The following is a 21,926-nucleotide window of genomic DNA, read 5'->3' on the forward strand; positions in this document are numbered from 1 at the left end:
GGGGTACCAGCCCTGCCTCAGCTAGAGCCGCAGGGGAGCACAGGCCTAGGTACCAATGAGACCATCAGACAGAGTCAACAGAACTTGCGTGCCCCGCCCCCAAGGAGCTCCCCGGGATCCGAGGGAAGTAAGGCGGGGACTGAGGACCAAGCCCCACTTGTCCCTGCCCCTTCAAGGGCCACTTTAAAGAGGGGGAAACCGAGGCACACCAACAAGCAGGTGCTCGGCCGGGGTCACACACAGCACACAGGGGCCCCAGTCACCTGGCCCCAGAGGTCCTCTCACCGTGTTCCAGGCCACAGCTGCCCACCTTGGCCTCGGGCCCTGGGGGCGGCTCCGGGGGCAGTGCGAGAGCGAACTCGGGCTTCAGGCCGTTGGGCAGCGGTGGCCCTGACTGGGGCGGCTCCGGCTGAGGCTCAGACAACCCTGGGTCCCGAGTGCTGACGGCCTCAGCTGGCGTCCGGGCAGGTGAGGTGGGCAGGAAGGATACGGCAGGTGGGGATGGAGAACGAGGAGGGGCAGGTGGGGAAGGAGAGGCGGGTGGCACAGGAGGCTCTGCCCTCTCGGGTGGACTCTCCACCCGGGTCACCACGAACACTTTGTGGCCCCGGCCCGGGCTGGACACGGAAATGCGCTGCTCGGTGGGGGAGGAGGGGCAGCCTGGGGGGCTCCTGCTCCCAGGGCCCAGGGAGTCCGTGGGGGGCACCAGGGCGGGGCAGGGGGCCTCAGCCCTGTCCCCATCCTCCCCCTCAGAGTCTGAGTCTGAGTCCGAGTCCGGCCCGGCGCCGGGGCCGGGGCCCCCGTTCTCCTGCGCCTCGGTGGCAGGCTCCTCCGCGGGCGCGCCGGCGTCTGGCTGGGGCTCAGAGACAGCGATCTCGGCCATGGAGGCCGACGGCTGCAGGCACTGCCCCTGCTCCTCCCGCGCCAGCGCGAAGTTGCGCCTGCAGCCGTTCTGGATCTCAGCGAGCAGCGCCTTCTGCGTCTCAATGAAGCTCTTCACCTGTGGGCAGAGCGGGCCTGGCTCGGGCTCTGGGTGGCCCGCCCCCAGCGGGTCCTGGGGCCGCCCCCAAGCCAGCCAGCCCCCCACCCGCCCGCAGGGAAGAGCGCACTCACCGCCTCCTTCTTGGGTTCGCGGTCAAGGTCCAGGCGCAGCAGAGAGTGGTTCACCTTGAGGGCCAACGACAGTGCCATGAGCCCGCCCGTCTTGATCTCGTTCTCCCGAAGGTCCAGTCTCAGGAGGCGGGGGCTCTCGGCGATGAACTCCGCCACCGCCACCGCGCCTGGGAGGGGGACCGCAGGGGCTGGCCACGGGCCCACACCCGGCTGGCCGCCCCCCGGCCTGGCCAGCCCGCCTCCCGCGCCCGGCCCCGCGCCCTACCCTCGCACGTGAGCTTGGTGGAGGCCAGGCCGAGGCGCAGCACGCTGCGGTTGCCGATGAGGCCGTTCTTGAGGTTCCGCACGCCCTCGTTCCCAATGGGGTTGTGGCCCAGGTTCAGCGTCTCCAGGCTGTGTGTGTGCGGCTGGAGGAAGCAGCGCACGAGAGCCAGGAAAGGCTCAGGAGGCCAGTCAGGAACGAGGCAAACGCACACGCTCTCTCCTCGGCAGGGCGCCCCAGTCCGAACACCGGCACGTTCCCGCTTCGGGCCAAATCCCTCGTGTACGCAGAAGTCTCCCAAGAGCCAGCTGCCCCGTCCACTCGGCAGCCCTGCGAGCGTCCAGCCAGGCCCCTGTCCCCACAGCCCGGGCCCAGCCTCTGCCCTCGCCAGCAGCCCAAGGACTCTGGGCACAGGCCTGACCGTGGGTAATTCTCAACCTGGGTCTGAGTCTCTGTACCCTGTGGGCTGGCTTTAAGTACCACATAACGGAAAGATTTAAGACTTCCTGATGGCTTCCAGAAATGCTAACTTTCTATGCAAAACATTTTCACCTCGTACAAAGCGTTGTACCAGGCTATGGTGCTGGACGCAGAGAGACAATGAAAGAAGGGCTACTCTCCTCAAGGGAAAGAGGGTGCAGAAGCTGAAGCAAAGACCAAACAGGGCTGGGGGAAGACAGCAGGTTCCTGAACTGGCAGGACGAGCAGGACGGGGAGCCGCGACAGCCGGAAGATGGCGAGAGCCGGGGGTGGGACAGGTGCTGGGCCGGACCGCGCTGCCCCCCTCCCCTCTCCGGCCGACTCACCAGCGTCATGCCCAGGAAGGCCATGCCCGTGTGCGTGAGCTGGTTGTTCCACAGCACCAGGGTCGCCAGCCCCTTCCTCTGCTCCTTGAGGCCCTCGCAGATGTAGGCCAGACCTGGGGAGGCCCGTGGGCAAGTCCTGTCTGTGGCCGGGGAATCTCCCCGGGGGACACTGGCCCGGGAGCCACCCCACCAGCGCTCAGAAGCCCCTGCCCCAGCCTGCCCGGCCCCACAGGCTCTGGCCCTGACACCTCCTGCTACTGCCCGCCCTGCCTTGGGCCCGGCACACACAGCTCCCCGACTCCTGGAACGGGAACGTTCCTCCTCTGGACACCCTGATGAAGGCCTCCACCATCTGTTCCAGATCTCTGCTCAAATCTCCCCCTCTCACGGGACAGTCCCGGTCAGCCTAACCTCAGCAGACAGCTCAGCCCGCCATCACTGCTTTATTTTTCTCCAGAGCACATTTTACCATCCGACAGACTCAGCAGTCCATTAAGATATCTTGGCTTTGTCTCTCCTGAGCGCAGAGACCCCTGCCGCACTCACGGCTGTGAACCCCGAGCCGACAGGCCCCGCGCGTGGGAGGTGCTCAGTACACGTAGTGTCCAGGCCCAGCTGCCCTGGAGGAGGGCACTGGCCTCACTGTCCCACTCTGCACCCTCTCCCGCAACCCTGTCTTCACACTGACGCCAGGGGACTCTGCTCGACGGTGAACAGGGACGAAATCAAATTCCTCCTGCTGGCAAGGCCTTGCTGACTACTCCCTCTTCGCTTCTCACTCACCTCCTGGCTCACCAGGGCTCTTCCCCCCACCCAGATATCTAATATCTAAGCTCTTTCCCACCTCAGGGCCTTGGCACTTGCTACTCCCTCTGCCTGGATTCTCTGCCTAGGCTTTTAAAACGGCTGGTTCCACCCCAGCCTCCTCATTACCGCCCAGAGGCCCCTTCCTGCACACCTTAAACAGCTTTCAGTTGACCCTTTATCCCAACATCCTTGTTTCCTCCAGGGCACTTTCCCCAGATTGAATTATTTCAATTATCTGCTCAATACCCCACCTCATCCTGAAGGAAGCGCTGAGCTGTTCCCTCCTCCAGGATTCTTCTCTGATCCCCAGACTGGGTCAGACACCTGCCCTGGGCTCCCACAGCCCAGCCCAGTCTGAGGCGTCACCACGAGGGCAGGGCTGGGACTATCTCGGCCACTACTGTGCTTCTCGTACCACGAGCACCCGGCTGGGCACACAGTGGGTGCTGGGCGACTGGGGCTGGGTGGGGGCGCGCGGCCCTCGCACACACCTGAGTCCAGTACGTGGTTGTTACGGAGGTCCAGGATCTGCAGGGAGCAGTTGAACTTGAGCAGGTTGCCCAACTGGGCCGAGTCCTGCAGGCCATTGAGCTTGTTGTCGGCCAGGTACAGCTCCCGCAGAGTCATGTTCATCTTCAGGGCCGTGGCTGGGGGAGAAGGGGAGGGTACTGTGACTGGCCAGGCCCAGGGGACCCGGCCAACAGCCCGAGCCCACCAGCACACCGCCCTGGGGCTCACCGAGCAGCATGAGGGGCCGCCCTGACAGGCTGGCATTCTCCAGGTGTAGCACCGCCAGGCTGCTGCGGATGCGCAGGGCACGCGCCACGAAGGGCGCCGCGTGGTCCAGCAGGGGCGTGTTGCGGGCGTCCAGGTACTGCAGGCAGCTTGTCTGCGTGGCAGGTGTGGGGCTGGGTCAGGCTGGCCCCGGCCCTCCCCGCTCTGGGGGACCTCCCGCCCTACGTCCCAGTATCCCCGGGAGCAGCAGGGCCACCTGGTTTTGTGGCTGGGGACACTGGCTGGTGAGGGAAGGCCAGCCTGGGGCCGCGGGGGTGAGCGAGGCAGTGCTGGTGACAGCTGAGCTCGCTGACTCGTGTGTGGCAGAGACGCCCCGTATGTGAGTGAAACGGGAATGGTGACCACAGCCGCCTCCAAGGGACACGTTACAGGCAAGTGGAGGAGGAGGGGAAACGCCTGAAGGGGGAGAAGGGGCCGGGGCGGGCCTGCAGCAGGGTGCCTCTTGGCACTGCCTCCTCACTGGCCTGCAGGCTGGGGCCCAGCACCCTCTGACGGCTCGTGGACCCAGGCCCTACAGGTTGGGGGCCCTGGAGAGGGAATGGGTAGGGGGCACCCACCTTGCGCATCATGTGGGCGGCGGCCTGCCAGCCCCGGGTGCCGATGTGCTTGTTGAAGGAGATGTTGAGGTGGGTGGCCGACTCGTAGTACTCGATCATGTCGAAGAGGGCTGAGGCACCCTGGGCAGAGACAGCGGGGCTCAGCCTCAGGGTGCGGCTGCCCGGGGAAGCCAGGAGGCAGGGGCTGAGCGACTGGGGGCGGGAGAGCCCTGGTGCTGCTCTGGCACCTCTGGGTTCCGGCAACCAACCCTTCCCCTGTCCTGCTGCAGCCGGTCTGCTTCCTCTTACTCGCTCCCCAGAGCGGTCTAAGTGATGTGCTGCGTGACCAGGACAGGCCTCTGCCGTCCCTGGGCCTCAGGTCTCCAGGAGCCCTCCCCCCGGGCTCCTGGTGGCCTCCGGACCTGGGGAGGTGAGGACACCTGGGCATAAACACGGGGGCTGCTTTCAGAATGTTTCTTAAACTCTCTCCCCTGCAGGCACTGTGATTCTCAGCGGGCGGGGGGGCACGCGTTCCTGGAAAGGCTCCTTCCTGGTGGTCATACACCTCCCCTCCGGCTTGGCTCCCCAAGTCTCTCCCTTGCTTACAAACCCCTGCCTTTGGGGTGGGTCTGTGAGACCCTTCTCTGGGCCTCACACACAGTCCAACGTCCCCCGCTCACTCTGGCCACAGTGGACATCTCCCCAGTCTTGTCCCTCAAGAGGTCCCGCCCAGCCTTGGTCCAAGGGGGTTCCCTCCTCCTGCCATGCCCTCCCCCCAAACCTCTAAGAGGCAGGGAGCTCAGGGAGTGGGTATGGGCAGTGGCAGGCTGCTCACATCTTCGTCCAGGTTCGTCTGCTCCAGATCCACGACCTTGAACTGCAGCCTCTTGAAGACCTCTTCCAGGGCCTCGCAGGTCTTGTAGTCGAGCTTCTCACCTGGGACGATACAGAGCGCCGTGTGCGTGCACATCTACGAGTGCCCTTGTGCGTGTACACTTGCGTGTGGGTTGAGGGGCTGGGTGGAGACACGGGCTCCGGGCCAAGCGGGGGAGGAAAGGTCCTTTGCCCCTCCCCACGGCTCGCAGCACCTGCCTCACCTCAGGAAGGGCGCCCACACCTCCCTGCTCGCTACCCAAGGGGCCCCGGCCCCGTCCAGACACACACCTTTCAGGTCCAGACAGTCGATACGGTGCCCGAGGTCCGTGAACTCCTGGGAAAGCAGAGTGGATGGTGGTTAAGGCAGGAGGACACCTGCAGGCGCCAGGCTGGACCTCCCTGAGAGTGGGGCAGCCGGGGCTCTGAAACAAGCAACCTTGGAACATTCTGGAATGAGCCATCCAGAGGGAAGGCACTGAGGCAGTGCTTTACCAGCACGACCAGGCTGGACAGGTGGCAGGAAAGGCACCTGTGAGAGACGGCTGGGGGCGAGCAGGCCAGGCGTACAGCAACACCCTCGTCATATAAAAACGGAACCTGCCCTCGCGTCTGTGTACCTCTAGATAGTGACTCGTTCTCTATTTATAAAGGCACAGAAAGTCCAGGGGACGAAAACCCCGAGCTGTCACCAGCGGGGACTCCTGGGGCATGGGACGTGGGCAAGAAGTGAGAAACAGGTTTTGCTTTTTTTATCTGTAGTATTTTAACTTTTTTTTCAAGTCAGAGAATATACATTACTTTTGTCATTCAGACTTTTAAATTTGGTATACGTGGCTTTTCCCCTGGGGAAGAGAATTGCTTTGGGGAGTGGAAGATTCTTGACAAGTAACTTCCTACTTCACATAATTCTGTACTGCTTAAACATTCGGGAAGAGCCCGATTACTTTTACAGTCCCCTGGCTGGCCGACCAGGCTCGGGGCGGGGGGAGCGCTCTGTACACCCTCTCTTGCCCGGAGGGGGCTGGGGGGCGGGGGGAGGGTACCCGCCACGCCCCCCGCACGCGGCATTACCTGGAGCTGCCTGAGGAGCTTGGGGATCTGCCTGCAGCTTAGCTTCTGGCAGGCCTGCTTGTAGGCACCGAGGACCTCATCCACGGTCACGTTCTGGGCTGCAGGCAGAGAGGACCCAGGCCTGTGACTTCCCACACCCCTGGGTCTCTTTCCCCCACTCCCGCCCACTGGCCTGTGCCATCCCCCCTCCCCCTCCCCCTCCACGATAAACCTTCCTTCCAGCAACCCACTGAGCTCAGTCCTGCCTTGAGGTGCCTCGCTGTGACTGCTGCTCTGGGGAGGTGTCCCCGGATGGCCCCAAACCAAGCCAGCGCCACCCTCCCCAACTCCCCAAGGCTCCCCAAACACCTTCACATGAACATTACACAACTACTATCATGCCATTTTTCTACTTGTCAGCTGTCTCCCCCTCTAGACTGCGAGTCCCAGAAGGGCAGGGCTGGGGCTGTCTTGGTCACCACTGTGTCCCCAACACCATCCAGCACAGCGCCAGGCCCAGAGCAGGTGTTTTGATCTGTGCGGGTTTGTTTTTGAATGAGAGAATGAATCCACACTTCGACCTTATAAGGAAGTGGAGCTCAGAAAAGTGAAACACCTTGCCCAAGGCCACACAGCTGCTAAGCGGTGGAGCCGGAACTCAGCTCTTAACTGAGATGCCACGTGGCTTCTCAGGCTCCCCGCTCCCTCAACAGTGAAATATTCCTGGACGGTACTCAGGACGGGGCTTCCTGGCCCAGGGATATGGCAGCCGTCAGAGTCCCTGACACGGCCCTGGTGCCCCATGGTTACAGGCAGTGGCTCCCGAAATGAACAAGGGGATGCAGCCCAAACCCAACAACTGCACAGCCCTGTCCTCGGGAAGCTCAGGGCCTGTCACCACGTGGAAAGTAAGGCTGGCCTTTGTCTGCACAGATTTGCCTTTTTTGGACATTTCACAAAAATGGTGGTAAACAGTATGTGACCTCTGGTGGCCAGCTTCTTTCTGGAACATAACAATTTTGAGTTTCGGTCCCTTTGTAGTGCTACGTAGTAACTGTCAGATGTATGCATTTTGTTTATCCATTCGCCAGGTGAAAAGATACCTGTATTCTTTTCAGTTTTTGGCTATAAGAGCTTGGATTTTGTGCTGGGGCAACCAGGAGGGCAGGAAGGAAAGGCTCTGAGCAGGGGAGGGACAGGGTCAGGCCTGGGAGCAGAAAGCTCTCAGGGCCAGCCGAGCAGCAGATGGGCCAGCGGGAGCCCCTGCTGAGCTTCTGGGCAAGCATCTCTGAGAGGATGCTCCCTCCGGCCACTGCTCTGGCCGGGGGCCGTATGCCCTGACCTCATCAAGCAGCACCCTGTCTTCCAGGGAAGGAAAGCTGCCTCCCTGGGGTCAGGCAGCTGGTAAAAGGCAGAGTCAAATATTTGCTCTAGAACTCTCTCCACTGTGTTGGGTGGGGCTGCTGGAAGAAAGAAGCCGACAGAGGCCCCAGGCTTCCCAGAGGGCAGGCCCGGTCCTCTGCCCCTCTCTTCCTCCTTGGGTGGAAGCAGGCGGGGTGGAGCCTGGGTGAAGCTATAGGTGATCACAGCCTTCCCCAGTGTCAGCTGCCCCCCCGCAGGCCTAGCAAGGGAGCTCTCTGACGTGCAATCGTGTGCCTGGTGGCTCCCAGCTCTTGGGGGCGGGCGGGGGAACAGGAGCTGGCCTGCAGCTGCCTCAGGGAGTCCAGCCAAGCAGGGGCCACTGACCCCCAGGGGGTCCATGAACTTGAGTGGGGAAAAACTGCCTTTTTATTTGCACTAACTGAACTGAAATGAAATTCAGCATTTCCTTCTTACTAACACAGCACAAAAAAGAGAGAAAAAAGAAATATTGTTTAGCAGACCCTGGGACTCTGTCCTCAATAGAAATGGCAGGTGTTTTCACATCACCTAACAGTTTTTGTAGATTCTGAATGCTCATCACTACTTTGGAAGTCATTCGAGCTGCTGCTACATCCTGTTATTTCAGGTGTCAACAAGGAATAGCATAATTACTAGATCACGATTTTTTAAATATTTAATAAACTGTATTTTAACTGATATCCTTTGTAATCCTACTTTTTGCCTTTAAAAATCATCACTCCAAGAAAGGGCACACAGGTTTTATCAGATGGCCAAAGAGACACACTCCCTTCAGTAAAGGCCCCCAGGCCAAGGTGGGGTTGGCCTGCTCATGTCAGATGGGGATGAAGTAGGGTACTGGGTACACATGGGGTCATCACTAGCAGTTCTCGGTGTCCTAGACCAGGGGTCCCCAACTCCCGGGCCACGGAACGCTACCGTTCCACGGCCTGTTTAGGAACCGGGCCGCATAGCAGGAGGTGAGCAGAGGGCCAGCGAGTGAGCTTCATCTGCTGCTCCCCATCACCCGCATTACCGCCTGCACCATAACCCCCACCCGCTCCACCTCCGGTCCGTGGAAAAAGTGTCTTCCACGAAACCAGTCCCTGGTGCCAAAAAGGCTGGGGACCGCTGTCCTAGACAGTCTACAGGGAATAAGAGCCCTAAGCGATCTCTCAAACTGCAGCTGGTCCTTTAGGTGTTCAGCTCTGACATCCCTTCCTCCAGGAAGCCCTCCCTGACCGCCTAGGACTTTCAGCTCCTGAAGTCCCCTGGGATCCTGCCCAGTGGGTCGGTCTTTGTTCTGACGAGCCTCCTGGTGAGTTCAAGGCCCAGGGTCTCTGACCTTGCCACCTCCATACCAGCCACAGGTACCATCCAGCCACCCCTGCAGCCAGGCGCCCATGGGGTTTGGATGCAGGCACAGCCTCATACAAGGTCACAGCCAGGGTTCGGGGAGGCTGCATCTGCCCACTCATGTACAGCAGGGGAAGCTGAGAGCAGGGGGTAGGAAAGATGGACATACTCAGAGACATGGGGGTCCAAGGCCCAGGGCAACTGGAGACAAGAATGACAAGTGCATCTTGTCACTTTCCTCTGATGCTGAGACACATGTTCAAGGTGGGGACAGCACTGGGGAAAGACACTAAAGGAACAGAAGCGGGGATTCAGTCGGTGCACTGTGGCGTGGGCTCGGCAGCCTGCAGGCACCCCAACCCTGCCTCGATTTCCCCAACAGCATCACGAGCACGTCCCCAGGCCTGGCCCGTCACCAGTGGGCACACGTGAGTGTCAGGTGGGTCGGGAAGAACCTCGCAGTAATCATTACGTATGTGTGTGTTTCATTCATATACTAAGAAGAAAACACTATCACATCAAAACCATCACTTGGAAATGAATGAGATGAAACATATTCAAATTTTTTAAATGAACCAATTAAAAAAAAAATGGTAAGGGAACGGCAGTACAGGTGGTTCGGAGAAATAACGTGGAGCATCGAGACAGCACTTCCGCCGCGCCAGGCGCCACCCAAGCACTGTACAAGCTGGCAGGGCTGGCCCAGGCCGGCTGGCTCAGCCCTGGCCGCCACACACTTGCTCATTTGTGATGTTGTGACGAAATCATCAAGACCTCTACCTCAGGTCATCCGCCCTCGACTTGTCCAGCCTTAAGCGAACCACACAGGCTGCGGCGAGTCAATGGGCCGCTCTCCCAGGCCGCAGTGGCTCCAAAGCATGGGGCCCGGCCCTCCAGGCTGCAGCTCGGCACCCACAGACATGCATGTGTGCCCGGTCTACCCTGAGGATTCAGCGTGCGGGCGGTGAGCTGGGGAGGAGGAGGGCCGCCCATGCGGTGTGCTGGCTGGACACTAGGGTTGGGCCGGGCTGGGAGGCCCGAGTCGGAGCTCTGGGGCCAGGTTCCAGAGGGCGGGGCTGCAAAGTGGTGAGGGCCCCACTCCAGCCCGAAGTCGGGGGCTTGGATCCTGGCTCCTCCCTCCCGTGCTCTGCGAGCTCGACTTTGGGAAGGCCCTCCCCGGGCAGCATCTCACGCTGCCCACCGGAGACGGGGCATCTCATAGCACGGTTGAGAGCACGGGCTGAGAGCACGGGATGAGATGTGCCAAGGTCACGGCTTTGAATAAGAGGACCTGCATTCCAATCCTTGTCCTGGTGAGACCGTGATAAACATTCTCAACAACCTCTTTCCCTCTCTGAAAGGGACATCTGTAGGGTCTCAGGAGATAAGGGACGTGAGGGCACCGCCAAGTAGCTACCCAGTGCGGGGCCTGACTCAACAGGAGACAGAGCTTGAGAAAAAGATGACGATGGTGGTGGCCGTGGTCACCACTCCCAGGTATCAGGCACTTACTCGGTGTTAAGACACCACTCTGAGCACTTCCTACGCACAGTTTCATTCAGCCAGCTGCGCGATCCTATGAAACTGGCAGCTCTGTCTCCATTTCGTAATAGAGGGAAGCAAACGCAGAGAGGGCAAGCCGTCTGTCCAAGGCCACGGAGCCAGGAGCGGCAGTACTGGAACGCACACCCAGACCTGTCTTGCTCTGTAACTGGAACACGGCTTCATTCTCACATTACCTTGACAGGCCTGAGCGGGAGGCAGGGGCCGGGGCCAAGACGAAGGTTTGAGCCCTGGGGAGGGACGCTGCTGTGTGCAGCGGGTACCGGTCTCCCAGGAAGAGGCTGTGGGGCAAGCGGAGACTGCTCCCCCTCCCACCTGCCCTCACAAAGGGACAGACAGAAACCTGAGGCCAGGCATCAGGTGACAGGCAGAAAAGTCTGTCTCTCCTTTGCACACAGGTGCAAAGGCACCCACAAGATGCAAGGACAGGTTGGGCACCAGGGGGCGATGACTCAGGCCACCCCTGCCAGCCTGGAGCTGGTACTCATTCAAGTGGGAGTCAAAAACCAGGAAGCAACAGTGGGGGGTGGGGACGGAGTGGGGACAAGGGGGTAGGGGGCCAACTCTCACTGCTGGGGCTTCAACAGCTAGTTGGAGACACGCATGAGACAGATACAAATACAGCGGTGGCAGTGGCCCCTGGGAGGGGAAGTGTGACAGGGTGGGAACAGGCTTGGCAGGATCCCAGGCACCAGGAGGCCAGCGTGGCAGGAGGCGGAGGCGGGAGGCGACGGGGACACGGCCTCAGGAAGGACTTTGCTCTCAGCCTGAGACAGGGGCCACCGGGGCTGGTGCAGAGCAGCGCCAGGAACTACGTGAGGTCTAGGGAGGACTGAATCTGTAGGAGAGCAGGGTTGGGGAGGGGGAGCCCACTGGGTCCCCTAACAGGGAGGCCGCCAGGACTGGGCACACCAGAGGTGACGAGCGAGGCAGAAGCTGCTGGGCAGCCCAGAGCCAGGCCTGGGTTCTAACCCCCTCCATTAGCTAACCGCAGGTGGCCTTCACTCCCCAGGGCCTGGCCACTGCATCAGCAGAGCCTACCCTGGGAGGCTCTGTCACGCCCTTCCTTCCCCAAGAGGGAAGGGCACCATCGCTGTCACCCCACCTGACAGTGGAAACTGAGAGTCTCGTGGCAAGTGGGCGACCAGGCCCATGTGGACCCCAGGACCCCGGCTCTCCAGGCTCTTTCCTGCAGGACTCCCCAGGCTCTTGTCTGTGGAACACAGTCCTGCCCTACCCAGGCCGCTTGGGTTCACACCTTCAGAGGGGACCAGGCCAGTGCTGAAAAGGCACGTGGAAGCTGGGAGCTAAAGCCTACACCCCCAGCAGTCCCCCAGGCAGACGGCGCGTCAGGCGCACACCTGCCCCTGTGGTGAGGCTGCCCTGGCCTGTGAAAGCACCAACCGGCCCGCTTCGCCTCCTGCTTCCCTGGGTAGACGGGCACTGGTCCCACCACCTCCCTCGTGACGCCATCCCAGGACCCCAGGGGGGGACGTCCATGTTACCTCCACTCCCCACTGTCCTCCCAAAGCCCCTGTCACAGTGGCTGACCCGTGTAGGGCCAGCCACAGCCCCTCCCAGGGCCTGTGCTGGAACTATCGGGAAATAAGAGCTCTCTGCCCGCAGGGGTCGCTGAGGTCGCCTCCCACTTCTGGAGCTGCTGGCAGCCACCCTGGCAGCCACCAAGATGAGAGAACCTCCCGAGAACAAAGCCGACTCACTGGAAAGGTGACCTCAGAGGTGAAGAGAGACAGAGTCCCGACGGACGACGTTGTCTGAGACCCTGGATCCAGCGAGGCCTGAAGTGAAACTATTCAAGGCTCCTCAGATCCATAAGCCAATAAATTCCCCCTTTCGGCTTCAGCCCCTTGGAGTTAGGCTTCTAATCCAGGATGCCAACTTAGATACCGTCTTGCTATTCATCAGTAAATATCGCCCGAGGCCGACTGCATGCCAAGCTCTGCGCTGGCACTAGGAGGACAGGGAGGCTCTGACCGGGTGCCCTGCCCTTCAGGGCTTCTCATCTGCGGAGGGGGGCATGCAGACGACCCAGGGAGGCCCTCGAAGGGCGCTGTGAGGGCTCCGGACTGAGCTAGGAGCCTTGTCCATGCACGGGACCCTCCCCCCCCGCACCGGGCACTGTGCTCTAGCCTCACCCCCCTCTTCCCTTTCCTCTCAGTGCAGGCCCAGTGCTTCATCACACCTCATTCCCTCCCTCCTCCTACGCATCACACTCTGACTTCAACCCTCGGCTCAAGGGTCCCCTTCTCTAGGGAGCCCTCCATGACCCCTCCTCTGGGCTCCCCCACCTCAGCCCTGCCCACACTGAACTGTCACTGTCTAAGGGACCAGTCTGTCTCCCCCACTGGACTGGGAGCCCCGGGGTTGTGGTCCATGCGTGTCCCCAGCATTGCCCCGACCAGGGCCAGGCACAGAGAGGGCACCAAGATAGGGTGAAGGAGTGACGGACAGATGGAGGAGCTCTCATCCGGCCAGTGTCCCAGGCCTCAAAGGTACACTGAGCCCTCTTGACCTTGCAGGGCGGGGGGTGGGCGTGGGGGCCTGCTCCACGTGCAGAAGACCAAGGAGGCCCGGAGAAAGGCGAGAGGGCCGCCAAGGCCCAGACCCGGCCAGAAACTACTCATTCTGTGAGGCAGGCTCTCAAATTCAGAGCGCTCCCGGTATAGAAAGGTGCAAGGTGCTCGTTATTGCACCCCGATTCCCTACCAGGCATCCTGCCGGGCACCCTGTGGCTGGATCTTTAATCCTCATCAGAGTCCCGCAGAGCAGAGATACCCCGAGCGCACTACCTATCAATGCACACAGAAGGAAACCTCTGGGGATGCTAACTGGCCTCTTAGGGTCATGCAGCTGGGAAGGGGTGGGGTGTCAAAGCCAGGACTGTTCCCGTCTGACGCTGGTGCCCTGCGGTCCTCAGGCCCCTCAGCTTCAGGCTGGACACAGGGGTCTGGTGGGCGGCAGAAACGCAGCCTTCTCTAACAGAAGGACAGGGAGGTTGCCAGAGGGATCCGTCTTTCTCTTTGTGGTTTCTGGGGCCTGGAGAGCCAGTCCTGCCCTGAGCAGGGACGCCCTCCGGGGTTTCCCCACAGCACCTGCTGAGACCGGGTCTCCACAGGACATCCACAGGTACCGGTGGCTTCAGGTGAGAAGTGCAGGTGTGGGACAGCCTTCTCCCCTCCCCCAAAGTCCCCTAGTAAGCAGCCACCAATTCCCCCACATGCTGGCCCTATCCCAGAGCCCCCGTGTGGACAAGGAGACAAACCCAGAAGCATTCGCAACGCAGCATCACCAGCCGTGAGAGGGAGTGAGGAGGGATCACGGAGGCATGGAGGACAGGCCAGCTGGGATCTGCTGGGAAGAGAGCATCTGGAAACGTCTCCCAGAGAAGGTCTTGAAGAGTGAGACAGCAAAGGGGGAAAGGCATCCTGGGCAGAGGGAGCTTTGTGGACAAAGTACAGAAGCAGAGACTGCACTGTGCATCTGGGTGGTGAGCTGCAGGACTGGGAGGGTCCAGGGTATGTGAGAGGAGGGGGTCGGCAAGGAGGCTGGAGGAGGCCACCCATGGAGGCCTCAGCCGCTGAGCATGGACTGGGGGTGTCTTCCTAGAGGTGCGAGGGCAGACCCGGCTCAGGGGCTACAGTAGTCAAGGTCCCCACCCGATCTTCATCAGTGACAGAGCCACCTGGATATAAGGCCTCAGGGCCTTTGCACCTGCTGCGCCTCTGCTCAGAGCACTCTTCTACCTTATATCCTCATGGTCTCCTCTCCCTCCCTGCCTGCAGGTCTCTGCTCCAACACTGCCTCCTCGGAGGCCTTCCCCTACCACCCTACAGAAAACAGCCCCCTTTGTCCTTGTCCATCCCTGTACCCGGCCTCACTCTGTGTGTGTCCTTGTCCATCCCTGTACCCGGCCTCACTCTGTGTGTGTCCTTGTCCATCCCTGTACCCGGCCTCACTCTGTGTGTGTCCTTGTCCATCCCTGTACCCGGCCTCACTCTGTGTGTGTCCTTGTCCATCCCTGTACCCGGCCTCACTCTGTGTGTGTCCTTGTCCATCCCTGTACCCGGCCTCACTCTGTGTGTGTCCTTGTCCATCCCTGTACCCGGCTTCACTCTGTGTGTGTCCTTGTCCATCCCTGTACCCGGCTTCATTCCGTGCGGCACTACTCACGACCAACAGAAAGCTTTAGGATCTGTGTGTGCTTATGCTGCAAGGAGGGCAAGGATGTCACTGCTTTCGTTCACTGAAGCAACCCCAGAAGGGCACACACTGGGTGCACAGCAGGTGCTGACCATTTGCTGACAGAGCAAATGAAGGCAGAGGCTGGGGCAGGCGGTGGGTCCTTGAAGTCAGAAGGACAGGCAGCTGAGTCCCCAGCTCTGCCCAGGCCAGCCGGGTGAGCTCAGGGAAGACGCCTTCTCTCTCGGCGCCCCCTACTCAGGCAGTGAGGGTGCGCGTATGATGAGGTCACAGATGGGCCTGCTTAGCCCAGAGTAGCCACTTCCAGACATCCCCTTCAGGGGCCCGGATGCTTCCTGCAGTCCCGCAACGCCACACACATCCCTCCCACGGCCTGGGCCGCCCCAAAGGTGGGGCGGGGGCAGGACAGAGGCAGAGCAACGCAAGGGCTCCTGGGCCCCAAGTAGGGAGGAGGCAGGGAGCACCCACAAAGCTGTGGGCGGGGGTCCCACCGCCGCCGCAGACATGAGGCTCTGCGGCCCCTGTCTCTGCAGAGCCACGTGCCTCATGCTGCCGACGTGCGGCTCTTCCTCATTCCCTGGCCCGTGTTGCCCTGGGCACGGAATCAGAGTGTGCGGGGCCCTCAGAGGCTTCTCACGGGGGTACTTCACTCGGCCAGGCCACGGGTACCAAGGACTGGTGGGCAGCCACAGAAGGATGCCATGGAGCACCCAGCACCCAACTGTGAACATCCAGAGACCCCAGGAGACGAGGCATCGCACCACCTGTTCACCGCTGTCCACGGCCGCCTCCAAGGTCACTGCATGAGAACCCTGGGATGCGGCCGTCGTTCTTCACTGGGGCACTGGTCACTTTTCGAGGGTGGGGGAGGCTCTCTCAGCCCCTTCCCTGTATTTGAGGAAGCGCCTACCTTAGGTGTGCAGCTGCCCGCTCCCACCCCTCCTAGGTCTGGTTCTCTACCTGCCCGGTGACATCCTCCCCCCATATACTCCTCTGCTATGAGTCCTTCAGGGACCTGTTTCCAGGTCTGCAACCGAGAACACAGGCTGGACACACGGGGAGACAGAGGCGCCGAGGAGGAAGTCCCTCAGCCCGGGGGGTGGGGGCATCTAAATCCAGGTCCGCGCTTCTGACCCCATCCCTCCAGCCAATGCCCTGCATTTCCAAACGTGGCCTCCCACCCCTCCACGCCCAGAATCCTCTCCGGCGCACAGCAGAGGAGGGGAGGGAACACACCGTGTGCAGGGGCCTCCCTGGTGCTTGGTAAAGCCATCGTTTTGCACCTACCCCCAGACAGACTAAGGGATTTACGAACCTGATCTCATTTACGCCTCCTAACAGCCCTGAGAAGTAGGGCTTATAGCCCACTGCCTTCCAGATGAGGCCTGCAAATGGCGAGTCACCTGCCCAGGGACACTTTTCCAGCTGGAAGCGGAGGCAGGAGCTGGTCCCATATGCTGTCCTCCTGCATTCCCTACCGCTGGGCTGGCTCCTCGACTGGGGAGGGGCCCTTCGCTGTGGGAGCTCACTGAATTCCCCATTCTGCCCCTCCAAGAAGGCCTCTTCCAGTCCATTCCCCAAAGATGGAAACTGAGGTGCAGAATTCTTACACACTCAGTGATTCTCAGAATAAAGAGAAATTCAAATTAAACGGAAGTATGCTGACAGATTTTTCACCTACCAGAGAGGCCAGCAACCACGAGCTGGACAGCACACGCTGGGGACCGTGGGAAGCAGGCGCGCCCTCGAGCAGCGGTGTCCCCAGCAACCGGTACAACCCCTTTTGAAAGCAATTTGGCTACACCAGTCAAAACTCCAAAATACAAATGCATGTACCCTTTGCTCCAGCCACGCCACTCCTGGAGAATCATCCTACAGATACCCTTGCAAAGGTGCAAACTTATATACCTATAAGGTTACTCATGGCAGCACTGTTTGCAAACAGAGACCTGAACTGACACCAGTACCTATCAGTAGGGGAGCAGTCAATACACCCTGGTCCACCCGTGCACAGGAACTCTCTGCGGCCACAAAGAATGAGGCAGCTCTCTCTGAGCCAATAGGGAACAACATCTAAGACACATCAAGCGAAAAAGCACAGTGCAGGGACTTCGCTGGTGGTCCAGTGGTTAAGAACCTGTCTTGCAATGCAGGGGACGCCGGTTCAATCCCTGGCCGGGGAACTAAGATCCCACGTGCCACGGGGCAACTAAGCCCGCGCGCCACAACTACTGAGCCCACACGCCACAACTAGAGAAGCCCACGCACCACAACAAGGAGCCCACGCGCCGCAACTAAGACCCGACGCAGACAAAAATAAAAAGCACAGTGCAGAACACTGTGCTGGTGAACGCCACCTTTTAGGAAATAAAGGAAGAAAACAAAAACCAGCGCTTGCTGTTAGCACGCAGACTAACACAGAGATGGAGCAGCAAGCGAAGCCACAGGAATCAGAGCAGGAAGGCTCCCAGTCGCTCCACTGGGCTTCCTGGTGGCCCCCAAAGCCACGTCCCGGGGTGGGGGCCTCCTTCGGCGGGGGGAGGCTGTGCTTGTCCCCGAGCACCACATACAGCCACCCACCGTGTGCAGGGCCACAAGAGAGCACGGCCTCATCCTGGCCCGGGGGGAGATGACAGCAGAGGAACAGAGGTAGCTGGCTTGGGGCGGAGCGTCCCCACAGCTTCAGAAGCAACTCAGAAAAATGTACAGGTGAGATGATCAATATCTAGGATGTCTGCTGCAAAATAATGGGGGTGGGGCAGCACGGAGGATAAAGATCGGTCACATACTGGTCATTACTGAAGCTGGGAAGTGGGTTCACCTGGGTCATTATACTCCTACTGTTGCATATGTCTGGAAATCTCCGTAATAAAGTTAAAGGGCGGTGCGGGGAGCAGCCACTCAGAGCTGGTGGTCCACACGGGGCCCAGAGGCAGCATTTGGGATGGGAGGAAAGTCTGGTTCACGCCTGGGGCTGGAAGCTTGCGTTAGGCCAAGGCCAGCCTTTCACGACAACCTTAATTACAAAGCCGGGCCTGGCGTCCAGTGGTGGCGGTCACCCTGGGTGGCTCCCGAGGGCCTGGCCCAGCAGGTACTCAGGGAATATGGCCTGGAGAAAGGAAGGAACACACACCCAGGCCAGGGACAGGACAGCTAGATGGAGGGCTGTCGGGGAATTTGAGGCACACAATGAGGGGGAGGGAGGGGGACCAAGGGCTCCAGCGCAAGCCTGGTGATGGCGGCATCCCTGAGCTCTGCAGGGAGCCCACTGACAGTGACATTTACTATGCTGTCACCTCGGGCAGCCCCTTCATGTGCCCTAGCTGAAGCCTCACAGTCCTCCAACCTAAGGCAAAGAAAAGGAGGTTCAGAGAGGTGGCGACACGTGAGTGACCACGCAGGCCCCGCACTCCACGGGCCCTCCTCTTTCACTGCTGGGCCACTACGGCCTTCAGAGTTGGCCAAAGTCAGCTCCACGGCTACCCACCCGCCAGCAAGAAGCGTCCTTGGATGCCCCCGTCCACAGCAGTTACAACCCCTCAGGCTTGGCTTCCCAGCCCACTGCCAGGCTGGGACTCCCCTAGGACCCGGCCGAGATCGTACACCACCTGTTCCCTTAGGGTGCTCTGGGGGACAGCGGCTGGGTGCCAGGAGGGCTGGACACAGAATGAGGGCAGTGACGGGCCCAGACGGAGGGGAGGGGAGCAGCCAGTGGGGATTTCTAGCAGCTCGGCCTGTTCGGAAGAACCTCTGCCTGTGACTCCTCAGGAAGAGTAAAGGGACGCCGGTCATGAGTTATTCTTCCGAATGACGAATCACTGAGGCTTCCCCCACGCCCACCAGCCCTGCAGCAACTCAGAGGGTCCGAGGGAGCGCAGAGCACGTCGAGGGTGGAAGCAGTAACTTTCCCAGCAGCGCATGCCCACCCCGCAGAGACGACGTTGCCAATGGTGATGTCAAGCTCGATCTGTCCCGGAGCCACACCAATGCCAGGGGCCACTCTAGGACTAGCTCCTCTGGAAGGGAAGGGGGCTGCCACCCGCCTCACTCCAACCAGCCTGGTCTACGAGGCTGGGCCTTTGCCTGGGCAGCCCCTCTGCCTGTCCCTGCCAGAGCTGAGGGGGGCTGAGGTGATCCCCAGGTGGTGTGTTTGGGTTTGCACCTTCAGAAACACACGCCAGGGCGGGCTGCGCATAGAACCCGGTGAGGATGCGCAGGGACACTCCAGGCAGATCCCCCAGGGAAGGGAAACCCACCACCTCGCAGTGCCTGCCCTTCAGACAGGCGGGCACGTAAGGAGCTCATGGTGACCGTGGCAAGGAACAGGCTGGGCTCTGGCCCTTTTTGTCTCCATTGTCTGTCCCTGCACTGGGACTGAAACGGCCAATACCTGCCCCAGGATGAGGCCCCCTGACTCAGCCCTGCAACGGGCTCACCCCATCCTCCCCGTCACTGCCCCCCCAGCCTTAACCTTGTTTGCTCCTGCCTCTAGGTCCGTGGGTCAGAGAGCTCCCCCTCCCCCAGCTCTCCCTAACCTGTTATTCGGGTCTCAGCTCAGAGGTCACCTCCTCTGAGAAGCCTTCTCTGGCCCCCCGCCTTTTTTTTTTAACAGGCAAAGAGTGAGTTTACTAGCATAGGATCTCCGGCCCCTTTCTAAAGCAGCATTCCCCCACACCCACTATTCTCCACTACCTCCCTCTGAGTCCTCATGGGACACACCCGATCTGTACCTGTCTGCTTGCTCACTCTCCGTCCTAGACCAAGGGCTCCCTGAGTCTAGGGACATCCCTGCAGTGAATGAATGAGATGACTTGCTCTGTGAACCGAACAAAGCCTCCCTTCCCTTCTCCCCAGAGAACCACGTGACAGAGGCAGGAAACCACACTGTGCCCTGGACAGGAGGCCCCTCCGGAGAGGCTGGGATGGCCAGTCCTTTCCTCTCAGGCCCTGGGCCTGCTAAGGGGCCGTGATGCCCACAGCTTCCGGGGTGACAAGAGTGGTCTTCCCTGCCTCCTCCTGGGAGGGAGGCATCACGACTCGGGGAGCCGGTACCACCACCACGCACTGCAGGATGGCCAGCTGCAGGGGTCGGGCTGGGCTTACACCCCCAGCCAGGAAGAGGGAGGACCTGCCTACTCCACCGGCCTGCACCATCACACCTCCATCCGGACCCTCCAAGCTGCCTGGCCCAGCTGAAGATCCTGTTACAGAAACACGTGCAGTCAGGAGGTGCCTGCAGCTTTCCAAGTCACATGTGCCTTACCCGGGCCCACCAGGGAGCCTCACACTCAGCAGGAGTCTGATAAAGCCAACAGTGCTCGAGGGTGAGGGGGGGAGTCAAGGCCTCAATCCCTGGGTCCCCAGTTGCACAGGGCGCACTAAGGACCCAAGAGCCAGCTGTGTGACGGGTAACTTTTAGTTCTAAAGTGTTACTACTAACAACTGCAAACACATAGCACTTTGCTAGTGTATTACTTCACTTACTGCTTTTTTTTTAAATTTATTTTATTTTAATTTAATTTACTTTTTTTTTTGGCTGCATTGGGTCTTTGTCGCTCTGCATGGACTTTCTCTAGTTGCGGCGAGCGGGGGCTACTCTTTGTTGTGGTGCGCGGCTTCTCACTGCGGTGGTTTCTCTCGCTGCGGAGCACCACGGGCTCTAGGCACGCGGGCTTCAGTAGTTGTGGCACGCAGGCTCAGCAGTTGTGGCTCGCGGGCTCTAGAGCGCAGGCTCAGTAGTTGTGGCGCACGGGCTTAGTTGCTCCGCGGCATGTGGGATCTTCCCGGAGCAGGGCTCGAACCCGTGTTCCCTGCATTGGCAGGCGGATTCTTAACCACTGCGCCACCAGGGAAGTCCCCACTTACTGCTTTTAACAACCCAATGAGGTAGGATTTACTCCCCATGTGAAAAATACACCTGAAGCAGGAGAAGTTAAGGAGCCTGCCCAAGGCCACAGAGCCAGCGAGGGAGGAGCTGGGATTCAGGTCTAAGCAGTCTGGCTCCACAGTCTGCTCTTAACCAAACCTGACCACCTTTCCGTCCACAGCCACTGTTTGGGGTACGATATCCCTCCCCCACCCTTTCCAGAAGAGGAAACCAACCGAGGCCCAGGGAGGTGGAGGACTTGCCAAGGACAAACAGCCTGGACAGAGACGAGCGCAGACAGGCCTGGGTCTGGAGTCCAACTCATCAGGTTCGGAGAGGGGGTGGGACAGTCCGAGTGTTTGATGTTCTTACCTAAGCCACGTGCTGGCCCACCGGCCCCACCACGTTCTTCTCTGTCCCGGCCCTGGGCTTGTGTCCTCCCACCCCCTTGTGTGGGTTGTGTTGGCAGCCTGGCTGATTTGTCTCTCTCGACTCCCCTTCTGGACCGCGAGCCCATGAGGAGGGGCCACGTTTCCCTTGGCCCTGCTGCATCCCCGGCACAGGTCCAGGCACAGAGCTCAACACTGGCTGACACGTGAACCACCAAGGAAACACGTCCAATCCTGGGTGGGTGGAGCCTAACGACACCCACCCAACACAAGTGTCCAAGACTGTGCCTCTGACTGAGGGCTTTCTTCTGTGTGTGTGTGTGTGTGTGTGTGTGTGTGTGTGTGTGTGTGTGTGTGTCTGTGTGTCTGTGTCTGTGTGTGTGTGTCTGTGTCTGTGTGTCTCGGGAGGTCCGCTGAGGCCTCCATGAGCCTCCAGCTGGAAGGAGCTTCCCAAAGAGACGTGTACATCTGAGGACACTGGTGACTTTCTGCCTCGTGGCACGAACCTGCCTTCTCAACACAGAACAGTGTGGCCGATGCCGGAGGGCGTGGCCTCTGGAGGCAGACTGTGCGTTCGGCGGTGCCTGTGGAGCCCAGGACCCCTTCTCTGAGAGCTGTCCCCAAGCCCCCACGAGGGTGAGCCTGGCCCTCTCAGGCCCCATTTGACAGGAAGGATATGGGATCTTTGCTCAGCCTGCATGCGCCTCCTGCGCCAGGGACTTGGACTGGGCAGTCCTGTCCTGACCACCAGGACGGCCAAACTATTGGCTCGTGAGCAGACAGAAAGAGGAACACATCAGCAGTGCCTGTGGCCCAAAGAGCTGGAAGCAGTTCTGGTTCCCGTCGGCTTTCAGGCACCCACCTCCTCCCCCGGGCCCGGGAACTGGCAGAGGCCCCTGTGCCCTT

The 21,926-nt window shown here is 60.4% G+C and overlaps 1 protein-coding gene across 2 annotated transcripts in view; it reads right to left on the reverse strand.

Moving 5' to 3' along the window:
- The window catches only part of PPP1R37 (protein phosphatase 1 regulatory subunit 37), a 43,486-nt gene that overhangs the window by 2,699 nt on the left and 18,861 nt on the right, over positions 1 to 21,926 (reverse strand). For both annotated transcript variants that reach the window (XM_030873936.3, XM_030873935.3), the window contains exons 2-11: positions 6,267 to 6,364; positions 5,484 to 5,529; positions 5,155 to 5,255; positions 4,341 to 4,460; positions 3,727 to 3,877; positions 3,480 to 3,635; positions 2,182 to 2,294; positions 1,379 to 1,520; positions 1,114 to 1,280; positions 286 to 1,000 (exon numbers count right to left, since the gene is read on the reverse strand). In XM_030873936.3, coding sequence (XP_030729796.2) covers positions 286 to 1,000; positions 1,114 to 1,280; positions 1,379 to 1,520; positions 2,182 to 2,294; positions 3,480 to 3,635; positions 3,727 to 3,877; positions 4,341 to 4,460; positions 5,155 to 5,255; positions 5,484 to 5,529; positions 6,267 to 6,364 — 1,809 coding nt within the window. The remainder of the gene's footprint in view (positions 1 to 285; positions 1,001 to 1,113; positions 1,281 to 1,378; positions 1,521 to 2,181; positions 2,295 to 3,479; positions 3,636 to 3,726; positions 3,878 to 4,340; positions 4,461 to 5,154; positions 5,256 to 5,483; positions 5,530 to 6,266; positions 6,365 to 21,926) is intronic.

Source organism: Globicephala melas, chromosome 19 (genome assembly GCF_963455315.2).
Source record: "Globicephala melas chromosome 19, mGloMel1.2, whole genome shotgun sequence".
Classification (NCBI taxonomy): Eukaryota; Metazoa; Chordata; class Mammalia; order Artiodactyla; family Delphinidae; genus Globicephala; species Globicephala melas.